This window comes from Epinephelus fuscoguttatus, linkage group LG14 (genome assembly GCF_011397635.1).
Source record: "Epinephelus fuscoguttatus linkage group LG14, E.fuscoguttatus.final_Chr_v1".
Taxonomy (NCBI): Eukaryota; Metazoa; Chordata; class Actinopteri; order Perciformes; family Serranidae; genus Epinephelus; species Epinephelus fuscoguttatus.
In genome coordinates this window covers 10,317,395-10,330,691 of record NC_064765.1, presented here as the reverse complement: position 1 = coordinate 10,330,691, position 13,297 = coordinate 10,317,395, and the positions used below count along the sequence as shown (strand labels likewise).

The 13,297-nt window shown below is 41.5% G+C and overlaps 1 protein-coding gene across 3 annotated transcripts in view; it reads right to left on the bottom strand.

Annotated features, from left to right (window-relative positions):
• Positions 1-12,975, bottom strand: part of si:ch73-242m19.1 (uncharacterized) — a 37,514-nt gene extending 24,539 nt beyond the window's left edge. For all 3 annotated transcript variants that reach the window (XM_049596818.1, XM_049596820.1, XM_049596819.1), the window contains exons 1-17: positions 12,744-12,975; positions 10,774-10,846; positions 10,495-10,605; positions 10,302-10,415; positions 8,130-8,324; positions 7,960-8,053; positions 7,385-7,536; positions 5,368-5,520; positions 4,922-5,023; positions 4,144-4,311; positions 3,957-4,048; positions 3,471-3,606; positions 2,039-2,242; positions 1,243-1,560; positions 892-1,092; positions 349-470; positions 18-246 (exon numbers count right to left, since the gene is read on the bottom strand). In XM_049596818.1, coding sequence (XP_049452775.1) covers positions 18-246; positions 349-470; positions 892-1,092; positions 1,243-1,560; positions 2,039-2,242; positions 3,471-3,606; positions 3,957-4,048; positions 4,144-4,311; positions 4,922-5,023; positions 5,368-5,520; positions 7,385-7,536; positions 7,960-8,053; positions 8,130-8,324; positions 10,302-10,415; positions 10,495-10,605; positions 10,774-10,846; positions 12,744-12,883 — 2,604 coding nt within the window. In that variant the 5' untranslated portion in view covers positions 12,884-12,975. The remainder of the gene's footprint in view (positions 1-17; positions 247-348; positions 471-891; positions 1,093-1,242; positions 1,561-2,038; positions 2,243-3,470; positions 3,607-3,956; positions 4,049-4,143; positions 4,312-4,921; positions 5,024-5,367; positions 5,521-7,384; positions 7,537-7,959; positions 8,054-8,129; positions 8,325-10,301; positions 10,416-10,494; positions 10,606-10,773; positions 10,847-12,743) is intronic.
• Between the last annotated feature and the right edge of the window lie 322 nt (positions 12,976-13,297).

Sequence of the window (13,297 nt, the reverse complement as noted above, 5' to 3'; positions counted from 1 at the left end):
AGAAAAGAAAAACGTACATCCTTCTGTATCTGGGAGCTGTAGGAGGCCCCAGGTGTAGCCAGGTGGCTCCAGCTCTGCAGGGCCTGCCGCAGGAGCTTCTGCCGCAGCTTGAGTTTGTCAGTGATGCTGGTGGCTCGGTGCAGCTGACAGAGCTCCATGTGAGCCTGAACTAAACTGTGATAGACTGCAGAGGCCAGGCAGAGGGATGGATGGACCTCCAGGAGGAAAGTGTTCATCAGTGCAGAGCTGCAGACACGACACAAGAAGGGAAACATAAACCGTTAGTCAGACAACAAAATAATGAACTTTTGGAGAATCTAGGGTGGTTAGGTTTCTGTGTTTACTCGCCTGCTGCCTCCAAGTGACACCAGATGTTTGGGAATGTATTTTGGTGGAAGGCCAAAGTCATGAACGGAGCCTTTCTGGTCGTCTCTCCAGATACGTTGGAGATACTGCCGCTGTTTTTCAATCTGATGAGATAAACAACACAATCTGTCACAACATGCAAACAAGACAAAACTACTAAATAAGACATGTTAGTATCCAAGTGCAAATTTACACAAAACTTTTTCATTTTACATTCAAATGAGGTCTGAAACTAACAACTGCTTAACCAAAAGATATTTCATTTTCATTTACTATCACATATAATAAAGGCAAACTGCAAATCTACATATTTGAGAAGCTGCAAAAGGCAAATGTTTGGCATTTGTGCCTGAAAAATAATTTAAAATTTGTAGTTATTTTCAAATTAGTTGCTGATTTTTTTGTCTTTTATCATCTAAGTGGTCTATTTACTAATTATTGCATCATTCAAACAGTATCATTCACACATTTACATTCTGAACATTCACACACAAACTCAATCCTCTACAGGCTTTGCATATTCACCTGGTTATCCAAAATGTCTCTGATCAGCTGTTGGTGGCTTCGCAGGCAGCCTATCTCAGCTCTGTAGGTCTGAACAAAGTACTCCTGGTTCAGGTCCAGGTGTGGTCTACTGTGCATGATGTCAGTGATGACTCGGGCCAATGCGAACCTCTCCTCGGTCCCTGCTGCATGCTGGTAGGCCTCGAAGTAACAGTTCAAGAGCTGGAGAATGAGGAGGAACCAAAAGCTAATAAACCACTCGACTGTAAGGGCTTAAAAGGTATTTTAGAAATACCGTACATTTATTGGGAAGAGACTGATCACACAAAGCCAACAAAGAGACGTTAAAAATCTTCATGTACATCACTGTACCTGCACTTTGCTCTCCAAAAACTCCGTCTCACACTCCCACAAGTCGAGCAGCACTGCAACGCGGTCCACATCTGTCCCAGCCCAGGAGCACATGTCTGCCGCTGAGGCATTTTCCATCTTCTTAATCCGGCCTCTCTGGATGAAGCATGAGCCGACTAGAAGAAGCTTGTCCTCCAGCTCCTTCAGGTCCTTCAGAGCGGCATCATATACGATGTAAAACCCCCTCTGGTCCTGAGTGTAGATGACCCGCTCCTCTGCGCTGTAGAAATCATGAAGATTCTCCACCTCTGCAAACTCCATGAACTCCGAGCAACGGACCTGGAACATGAAGAGATCACACACTGTAAAAGTTTTTCATATCCTGTTGAAAGGTCATAAATGGAAGGATATTTCTGAACATTTTAAAGAAAAATCAGCAAATATTTCAAGACCAGAAATACTGTAACACACGGTCAGTGAACTTATATTAACCCACCCAGACACAGAGTGATTGCATTACACCCAAAAAAAAAGCCAAAGGGACGAGATGTTCATGTTTGTGAGTTTATCTTTTTCTGGAATAAACACATACCGGATGCTCTTAAGTTGTTCAAGATTCATTTTATTCAACAATAAAAGCATGGAAATTAAAGTTCTAATCAACAAACGCTGAATGCACATGAAGTAAAACCACAGACAAAAACATCATAAACTATATTCCATGATAAACGTTACTGCTGTTCCCATAAATGCACAGCAGAAAGACACATGACTCAAACATGTTTTCAGGAATCTGCATACGTTTACATGTTCTTACCTTAAAGTCAACAGGAGTGCTGTGGCTGTACTGCAGCGAGCCGAGACCTCCTGCCTCCCCCAGACCTCCTCTGGCTGCGTTCATCCAGCCGGTTTCCTCCGCTGTGCTGAACAGCTCTCCTTCCTCCTGCTGCAGACCTGCCAGGTCAAAGGTCAAAGTCCTCTCCATAGAGCGCAGGTAGTTCAGCAGACTGAGAGAGATGCGCTGTGGATGAAAGAATATCTTTAAAGGGAATATCCAGTGTTGATGGTAAATGTAGTCCAGTGAAGCAATAATTTCTTCAGTGAGAAAGTTTGCAGCTGCAAAATCCGTAGTTCTTCCTGCATCCAGTGGTGACAGTGACAGTCGAATGCAGGAAGAACTACAGGCTGGATTTTGCTTCTGGGTAGCCAGAGGTCGTGCTCTAGATGCCACTCAAAAACAAAACTTCCTTGTTCTCTTTGCTTGTATTGCAAACTAGCTTCGTTTCCAACAGCAAAAATGGCATCACAAAATGTGAGTACACAGGATGTTAGGGATGAGGATACATTTTACAGTGTTCTGGCTGACAGCTGCACCTATCTGAGGCAGTGTGTAAGATGTGCAGCGGAGAGAGGCCAAGGCTGCAGCTGCAATAACCATACAGAGGACACAAACCAAGACTGGTAGTGTCTTTCCTCAAATTGCCCTCTGATGCTGACGCAAACTTTCAATTTCAGCGTGGCCGACCCATATGTGCATGAATGAATTACTGAAGCGCCTTATGGGCACAGGGCCAAGGGCCCAAAGTGCCAGGCCCCCTCCTGGACTCCATCTGTGAAATATCACTCAAATTAACACAAACTGACCAGGAAGAGACTCAAAATGACCGCAAAGAGATGGAAAGGAACTGCAAAGACACACAAAGGACTACAAAAAGACACAAAACAGCCACAAGGGGACAAAAAATGACCACAGAGAGACACAAAACCACAATAAGCTGTATAACAACTACAAAGAGATGCAAAACCATCACAAAGTCTTTGTGTTTTGGTCCCATGTAAGAGAGATAGTGGGACCCTTTGTATATCTGTGCCCTGTGTCTCCTATTGCGCACATGCGTTTGAGGGTTTCTGCATGAAAGTTTTAGACAGAGGTGTGCTGGAGACCTTCTTCAGAATCCTGTGGACAAAGTAGAAAACCAGGACCAGCAAGGCAGAGAGGGGAAAAGACTATAGAGTAATTATTTTTGACACCCAATGCTGATGTGAGAAGCTCCTGCGCAATGCATTCTGGTATATGTAGGCACTGCCAGCACAGCTTCTCCGTTATCTCTACTAATAACGGCACGTACGGAGGAATTTATTGCTTCAGTTGACTAAATTTACCTTCAAAACTGACTGGACATCCACATTAAAGATGGCATTACTCATACTGCATTATTTATCTACTGTTCTTTATATGTTTGCCTCACCTGGAGCTGCCTGAGTTTGAGATGACGCAGGTGAATCAGAGACAGGTAAGCTCCTCTGGTCATGATGGGATCTGATGTTCCTTCCTCTAAACTATCATCCAGACCCAGCAGCTGCAGGCTGTCCTCGAAGGAGTAGCTGTGTTTCATAGAGGGAGCAATGGCACAGAAAACTCAATACTGCTGTGTTTTATAGATCAGAGGTGAGTGAACAGTGGCTGATGTCAACAAAGAACAAACCTGAAGCCTATAAGAGTCTATAAAATATCAGAAAATAAAAACAAATGCTTAGGACAAGTTCACAAATGCGAAGGAAACATCCTCAGACTGCTTTTTTTTGTCTAAATGACAGTTTTAAAAACCCCAAAATGATTAAAACAAAATGCTAAGAAGGAGAAAAAGGCTGAAATTCTCCACATTATTTGCACTACATTCATGACCAAATCTTGAAAATTAAAACCTCATGATGCAGCAATAGTTTCTGCTCACCTGTCATTTGTTGCAGTCGAGGTTCGACTCTTCAAAGTCTTCTTATCGTGGCCTCCTCTGTGTCTGGATCTGACTGACTGATCAACAGTCTCCTAACAAGACAAATGTCACTTTTAATATAACGTCTTTCAAGACAAAAAGGGTTTACTTCCCACCTCTGAAAGCAGAAAACTTAGATGATACATGCCTGAGTGAGAGAGGAGGCAGCGCTGTAAATACTCGTCCAGATCTCGGGGGTCTTTTGTTGTTCTGTTTTACTAGTGTGTGACACCGATGAGGTCGGTGCAGATGGTGAGTCGGCAACATGAGCAGCGTGTTCTTTAAGAGCCGCGGTCACATGGAGCAGATCTGGGACCTGATGAGAGACACAGAGAAAACAAAATACTTGACACACTTTATGATAAAAATGTGGATTGAATGTGTCAAAAAAGACTCCTATCTATCAGCAGTGGATGATTGGATTGACTGCAACAGGACAAGTTTTTTAAAAGATGGGAAATTGGATCGTTCTGTATTACACACTGTAACACCCTCAAATGACTAAATATCGAGTACTTCTACAAGTAAAACTAAACTATTTTGAAAAACTATTACAGGGTATCTACAGATGTTAGACACATAAAATTAATGTTTTAAGGCCTTTTCAAGATCATTTTCAATCAACCAAATTTTTGGACAAATAATCTTTTTTTTTTTAAATTCAAACATTGCCACTAAGTATAAAGACATGTACAATGTTATGTAGGAATATAGTTATTAGAGGTAGGTACGTTTATCTTCATTATAAAATAAACAGACAATATAAGGTTCAGTGTTAGGTTTTAAGATTTGTGATATCACTCATTTTTGACTCATTTTGACAAATAGAAATCAAAGATAGAGATATTATATTAGAAAAAAATCTTTGTGGCAATTAAGATCTTATAAATTCAAATTTAGGACTATATAATGAATGACGCTGTTACCTGAAGAAACCTGCTGTGCATCTTCAGCAGCTCATCCACAGATTTCTTTTCCTTCAGCTTCGTAACGAGCTTCTGCTGCCACGGATCCCGTCTGGGCTTCACCTACAGGACAGAATGCAAACTGTCAGTATTTACTGTCCTCCTACACCTCCACAAAACACACACACTCTAAGTAAAGCTTTTAAAACCTGAAACCTGACTTGACTCACGACAACACTATCAGTTTTGTAGATTTTTTGTTTCAAACAGTGTTCTGCAGCTTGGCAGGTGTTTCATCTTGGTTACAGCTCATATACATCACTTAAGAAATGCTGATAGAATTTATATGAAACCTACAAATGTAACATATTCATGGTTTGCAGAAACATACAATTCTATTATTTTGTCCTGGCGACTGGGCTGCAGGAAAAAGCTTTTGGTGAGGTTATTTTCACTATTTAAATGACCTGAATGAAGGGGATCCAGTTGGCCTCCTTCCTCAGAGCGAGGCTCGGAGTCTTCCTCCCCCACTGGCTCTGTTTGACCTCTGAACCGTCGTACTGAGGAAACGTTTTCATCTGCTCTTGTTGTGTGAAAATCGTTCTGAACTCCCTCCACACCTGGGGAGATAGAGTCACACCGACACGTTCCTTATAAACCACCTTGACTGATGTCGTTTCAGGATCAGAATCGGCTTTATTGGCCAAGTACATGTGCACATAAACTTTGCTCTCAATTTACCAGTAGTGAGATGAAGTACTCAAAATTAGACAAAGCAAGTGGAAGTAGAACTAAATGAAACGAAATACAAAATTAAATTAATTTAATTTAATCTAAGTAACATTTACAAGCCCTAAATATGCATCAGATATGCAAGTTGTGAATATACAAACATACAAGTTAATAAATACTGCAAGGCTTTTGTGTTAATGTTGTATCAGCTGTCCAGATGCAGCAGTGCAAAAAGTATTCAGATCCTTTAATGAAGTAAAAGCATTATACTGTGAAAATACTCCAGTACAGGTAAAAGTCCTGCCTTCAGGACTGTAACACCTGGTGAACCAGGTGAGAGTGGACTCAAACACACAACTCTGGAGACAGGTCAGGTAAAAAACAGTCTTTACTGGTCAAAAGGTGGTTCAGCACACAGAGGGAGAATCAGTGGAGGCAAACAAATCCAATATGGATGAGGCAGAGTCAGAGTCAATCAACAGGCTACATCCAAAAAAACATGAAAAAGACACAGGGAAACAAAAGGCTGGAAAACTACACAAACAAGGAGCTGAGATGAGGTGGCACTGAGAGAAAACAAAACACACAGAATACTCTGGTGAAGGGAAGGCTAGTGAGACACAGGTGAGGCTAATCAGGGCGGGACAGACAATCAGACACAGGTGAAGTCATCAAGAGGGAGGGAAAACACACAGGGGCAGGAAGTGAAGTTATGTGAAACAAGAGGAGATGTGAGTTTCAAAGTAAAATAGGAAACAACATGAAGGAATTAAATAAGAAACATAATGTAAGAGGGGCGGCACGGTGGTGTGGTGGTTAGCACTCTCGCCTCACAGCAAGAGGGTTGCCGGTTCGATCCCGGGCGTGGGAGCCCTTCTGTGCGGAGTTTGCATGTTCTCCCCGTGTCAGCGTGGGTTCTCTCCGGGCACTCCGGCTTCCTCCCACAGTCCAAAGACATGCAGATTGGGGACTAGGTTAATTGGAGACTCTAAATTGTCCATAGGTGTGAATGTGAGTGTGAATGGTTGTTTGTCTCTATGTGTCAGCCCTGCGATAGTCTGGCGACCTGTCCAGGGTGTACCCTGCCTCTCGCCCGATGTAGCTGGGATAGGCTCCAGCCTATCCCTCAAGAGGATGAAGCGGTTAGAAGATGAATGAATGAATGAATGAACATAATGTAAGAAACTTGAGCCGTGACAAGTGCCTTGTCCTTAAAGTATCAAAAGTAGAAGTGTTCATTGTGCAGTAAAATGTTCCCTGTCAGTGTTTTACTATTATAAAAGTTTTTGGATAACTATCACTGCTGCATGAATGTGTTTATTGCATTTTACTTGGATGGACTTTTACCATGGATGTTTAAGGTTGTTCTAATTTTAACTCCTTTATATACTGTTGTGTAGTTTAATCTGGATTGACAATTGTAGTCTGTCAGACAAATGTAGTGCAGTAAAAAGTACAATATTTGCCTCAGAGATGTAACTGGGGGCAGTAGCTCAGTCCATAGGGACCTCAGTTGGGAACCAGAGGGTCGGTAACCCAAGTCCCCGTCCAGACCAAATATGGAGTGTGGACTGGTAGCTGGAGAGGTGCCAGTTCACCTCCTGGGCACTGCTGAGGTGCCCCTAAGCAAGGAACCGAACCCTTGCCCTGAACCCAAACTGCTCAGAGCACTAACTCGAATTTGTATTGCATTACAGTACTTGAGTAAACGCACTTAGTTACATTCGACCACTGTGCATTAGAAATCATTACCGTGCTGAATAACTCCATCTCGTCTGCAGTGGTCCTGAGTTTGCGGGTGTCGTAGGTCAGGTGGAAGTGAGCAATCAAAGACTGCAGCTCAGGTAGAAACTCCTCCAGGTGGACAGTGTGCAGGGGAACCTTATCAGCCAGCCCTGAAGTACCTGTAGGTGAATGTATTCAGTGAGAAACTGTTGAATAGCATATTCTAAGAAAACAAGTCTCTCCTGATTGATCCCCTTGAAAATATGATGCTGCATCTTAAGGAGTTATCCTTTCAATAAATTCAACATTCTACTGACTTTGGTGACCCCCAACCTTTTTCTCTAGCATCATCATCAACCAAAAATTTCCACTTATACGCAAGAAGAATAATCAAAATCTAACGGCTTGATCCTAAAATTTATTTAATGTGTTTAGAAGACAAACCCCGTCCATTTTAAGTCTGTGTGAGCTTTTTCTCTTGTGTACTTTTTCATTTTCATGGCTCCTCGACCATCACCCACTCTGCAAATTTTACATTTCAAGCCAAGATACTAAAAACAGCACAAAGAAGGAAAATGGAGGACACAGCTGCTGTGACTCACCATCAACATACTGAGTCTTATGTGAAGTTTCCGCATGAACCTTTGGTTGTGGTTCTTCAAGTTTTCTCTCACAGGCTGGTACGTAGTGCAGCACCTGTTGAAGCAGAAGTGTGAATGTAGGAAATCAACAGTGCAAAATAAATTAGATAAGAAGACAGATGTGTTTTCACCCTGAGGAAGTTGTGAACAGTCTGAACAGAGTGCAGATGGCAGACGAGCCACCGCAGGTAAATGACCATGTCGTCCTGAGTGAGCAGGTTGGCGGGGTTTCCTCGGCCTGTCAGGATCTTCTCTCTGCACGCTGACAGCCTGCGAGCTCTCTGAACGGCGTCCTCGTACTCACTCGTCAAACATGACACCTGATCCTGAGGGAGAACAAGACGGATGTGACCTGATAAAGAAGATGAATCACTCCAGAAAGTCGAGCACAGGGAATAAAAAACGTATAATTCTTTAGACGCCTCTCCTCTCAGTCTTTGGAAGACGAGAAAGAGAAAGAGAAAGAGAAAGAGAAGGGATTCTCCTGCAAATAATTACCTTAAAAAAATCTTTGTTTCTTTCATGTATTTGGTATTTTTATGTATTTTCAGAGGAGCTATAAAAGCTGTGAATTTACTATATTTAATTTATTGGATTTTCTTCCACTGCTAAGATTATTAAGGTCTTCCCCAATTATTTCCAGTGCCCAAAATGTTCATTGCTACTTTTGTATATTTGTGTAAACAGGTGTGTTGTAAATTTCTCCTGGACAAGTCAGTGCTTTTAACCCTGTGTACTCAGTTGCTTGCCTTTTGTTTTTAGCTTTGCTCTGATCCATTGTCAGCGCACAGTGCATGTGGAAACCCTGTTGTCTCGCCCATGAGTGATCCTGTGTTAATGCCTTGTATCAGAGGTGGTGAGGAGGGTGTCAATGCAAATATTTTAGTATGCAGCATGGTGAGTTATTTAGCCTTACAGTTGATTTGTATAAATGTACTTTTTGTGCCGTAATATAAAACCAACTGGGTTTATTTTTGAGAAATTCAATAAAATATTTGGTTTATTTTGACCTCACATTTTTGTCCTTGTTTCAGTAATGGGTCTGTAGCCATATTCCTAATTTTCAACTCAGTATCAGGTTGTTGAGTAAGTATTTCCTGGGGTGTAATTCCCCCAGGTGGCGTTGTTGGCCCTCTTCCTACTTTTTCTACTCATTGCCCCTTGCCACATTTGTATGTGTACCTATAAGAAGTCATGTTATGTTTGTACAGTGTAGCCCCTTTAGTCTTTGTGCAAAGTATTTGAACTAAAAAGAGTTGTGTATTTCATCTATTGTGTAGAACTAAAACAAATTAGTTGACAAAAATCATTCTGCATTTGCGTCCTTGATTGCCCGAAAAGTTTTATTCACACTGGAAACCACTACTTGATTATGTCAATAAACTCCCTGCTACCAAAATGTCCCCATGATTCTACGCCTACACCTTGCCCGGTCCACCGACCCCCTAGGTATGACCGTCTACACTCCGACTGGTTCAGGAACAGTGGGCAGATCTGCTGAACATGCAGAGACGCAGGCAGCAAACAAACAACCTATGTGACCCCCTCTTTCTTTCCTTCCCTTTTTTATTTATTTATTTATTTATTTTTTTTTTTAAATTCTATTTTATTTTATTTATTTATTAATTTATTTGTTTACTTTTTTTTACTTATTATTTAACTGTGTGTATTTTTCTACTCATTTTTTTTTATACAAGTACTTGATTTGGTTACATCGACCTGTTGATACAAAGAAGTAAAGGTCTTCGGGATGGGTGGGGTGGGTGTGGGGATATGCAGAAAAATGAAAATGTAACTCTCTGCAGATGTATCGTTTATTGGAACTGTGAATCAATAAAAAATATATATATAAAAAAAAAAATCATTCTGCAGCCATTTTGATGACCAGATAATCATCTTTGCCAGAACATGTGTAAATATTTGCTGCTTTTTCTGTGTGTTATGTGATAGAAAACTGCATATTTTGGAAGTCTAGACTCTTTGTCCAACAAAAAAAGGCATTCAGAGACTGCACCTTGGACTCCAGGAAACATCTGTGACATTTGACAGAGCAAATATTGAGAGAATTAATCTGTAGATGAACAGATAATGAAAATACCTCACTACCATCATTATAGAAGCATATTTTTTTCCTGAATCATCATTATTAAGTGAGATTTGCTCACTGCCTTTCTTATACTTTGTGTTTTTACCAAGCTGCAGCAGCAGAAACTGAACTGTAAGGATAATAAGCTGCAAGAAGAAACCCTCCTGTCATGATGTGTCATTTTTAAGTGCTGGCAAAATGAGACTTATTTTGTCACCTTGTAATGAGGATAAAGCGTTTCAATGACGCTGGTGTGGCGGCAGAATCTTCTCCATCTCAGCATGAGCAGATATTTGATCTGAGCCAGGTGATACGATCTGTCGGTGTAGAACTGTGGAGAAATATTGCTTTAAATGATCTTTCTCTCGTTTCCATTCACTTCTACTGCACATTAACAGGACTGTGTTCACCTGGTGCAGCAGTGGGGGCAGACTGTCAGGAGTGTACTCGAGGCTCAAACAGCTATCCAGCTCTCTCTGCATGACGTCTGCCTGAGACTGAAGTGGCAAAGCTTCAGCCACCTGCAACCAGAAGGAGAGTGAAGCCCCGGGAAATATTAGTCAAATCAAGTGCAGGTTGATCTTTAAAGTTACCTTTAAATATTATCCAGAGGCGGCCCTAAAGTTTCTACAGCCCTTGTAACTGACAAATTAATTGATAGAGATATAAGATGAATTTTTCAGCCTCACCTGAAGCCCTCTCCTCAGTGCGTGTTCCCTCTCCACACGGAAGAAGGAAATATCTTTTGGAGGCAGAACCGAACTGAAACAAAGCTGGAAATTAATTCAACAGAAATAGCTCTTGGCCAAACAGCAGTGAAAGCAACACTATGATGAAAGAAGGCTTAATACATATACAAAAGTTGTGTTCATAAGCAGTAAAATGCACCTTTGCTCAATGAAACACTCACTGAGAGATTTTAGCCCTCTGTCTGGTACCAGGAGCTGACGGTAGCTATTGTTAGCATGATGTGACATTACTGGATCAGTTTGATTTTATTCTACTTGTGTTAATATTTTAGCATTACTGATATCTTGGCAACAGTGGCCTGTGTCTAAAAAAAATACTGTATGGACTCACTTTAAAAATCTACAACGTTAGCAGCTCAAAACAGCAGCACTATGAGCTAAATGCTAATGACAGCATGATAGCATGCTAATGTTTAGCAGGTATAGGCACATAATAGAAGTTTTCCTTGTAAGCTCTCTCCAGGAAAGCCCTCTCTGACAGAAATTTATTCATCTTAACCCAAGTCACAACTGTTTTTCCCAACTTTAACCAAGAAAACTTTTTCTGGTAGAAAGCCCTCGAGGAAAATTTCACCCAACTGCTAAGTGTGGAGTGGCGCATGCAGAAAATAATGAAACCCAGGAATGAGTTAGCAGTAATGACCCCACTTGTGGATTTTGAAGCTTTCAGATGTCTTAAAAAAGGCTTAATGACACTACAGAACTTTATCCCGCCGAACATGTCTGTACAGTCTCCTTGTGGTGGTGATGCTGACGTCATGGAACCACAGTGGACTTTGTTTCCAGCCTAATGTTAGCCTTGGGCAGCAGTAGGTCAGTCCATAGGGACTTGGTCTGGGAAGTGTTAGGTCAACCAAGTATGGAGCGACTGGTAGCTGTAGAGGTGCCAGCTCGCCTCCTGGGCACCGAGCAAGGCCCCCAGTCCCTCAACACGTGGGGCGGCTGACCAAGGCAGCCACCCCAACCTAACAACACCCCACCAAATGCATGTATAGGTCCTGTTTGTGCGTGTGTGTATTAAGGGCCTGTGTTTACATGACAACAGAGTGGGAAAAAACTCAATTTCCCCCTGAGGATTATCTTCTACTTCAAAATGTTTTTAGAAATCAAATTAAAATCATCTTGCTGAACAAAACAGGCATGTTTCATAAAAGTTTGTTCGCCAGAGGGCTTATTTTCTGCCATAATCCTGAACTGAATGGAAAAAACCTGTTGGCTTTTTGACAAGTGAAGCAGGCAAGTTACTTTCCATGTTGGCCTACAAAATAAGCGTCATCCCTGCAGCACTCTATGCAGTACCATATTGATTAAGTGTGTTTGAATGCTAACTTTAGCATGCTAAAATTTAAGGAATTATCATATCAATCACAAATCAGACTGGTGAAACTGGTGCCTAAAACATTTTGAAAAATAGTAAAATATTCCACATTTAATTCTAATTATTGTCCGTAAATCACGTCTTCACTTATTTTAATACCCACTTACCTGTCAGTCTAAACAGACATTAAAGCACCACTCTAGACATGTTTTCAGACATACACAAAATAACCTGCTCAGAAAAATAATTTGTCTGATGGTTTTTCCACAAAAACAAAAACATCACACTTGCTTACTTATTGGACCACAGCCATCTTCCAGACTAGTTGTGATGTCACAAACTCATCCTGTGAGCACAGAGAAACTTTCACTTAAACATGAATTGAAAAAAGTCCTCTGTGTCAAACTCTGCACATCATTCTGCACAGTGAGGCTCAAACATCCAATAAGCAAATTAAATTTGAGAGTGGATGGGAGCTTCAAGTTCCACCTACCTGGCAACCTAAAAAGTTCAAAACAAACACTAAGAATCAGTTGCAACTGTTACCTGACACACTGACAAATAATCAACACCATTATCCAAGCTTCCACACCTGTAACATCTGGAGGGTACTGCTTCTTGAGGAACTCCACTCTCCTCAATCTCCGCCCTGAGCGCGGAGAGTTGACGCGACAGATCTGCCTCCATCTGCTCCACTTTAACAGAGGAGGAAACTCTGTATACGTCACACATGGCTCAGGATGAACACTTTGAGATGCTGGGAAATCCAAACATTTCAAACACAGAAAAAACACACACTTCCTTAAGTACTGCCAAATCTCTGCCTCCACATGCTGACTTGTTGTGTTGTATCCATGGAGACAAACATCCATGCAGACAGGCTTCCTCTCCCATTTCCTGTCCTCAGTGCCTGCATTTGATCTGTAGAGGGCTCTAACGTTACACTGGAGTGCTTCTGTCAGACTATGATGTCAATGCTGTTGGGTGTTTTAGACACTCACCATTTAAACTATGATTTGTAACATGAAGTACATTATGTAGAAATGAAGTTCAGCACCAGTTGTTGAGCAGCACCTACCTCAACAATCATGCACTCAAAAACCTTGACCTAATCTCAGCAGGTCCGTTCCTCCTGGATACAGTGTG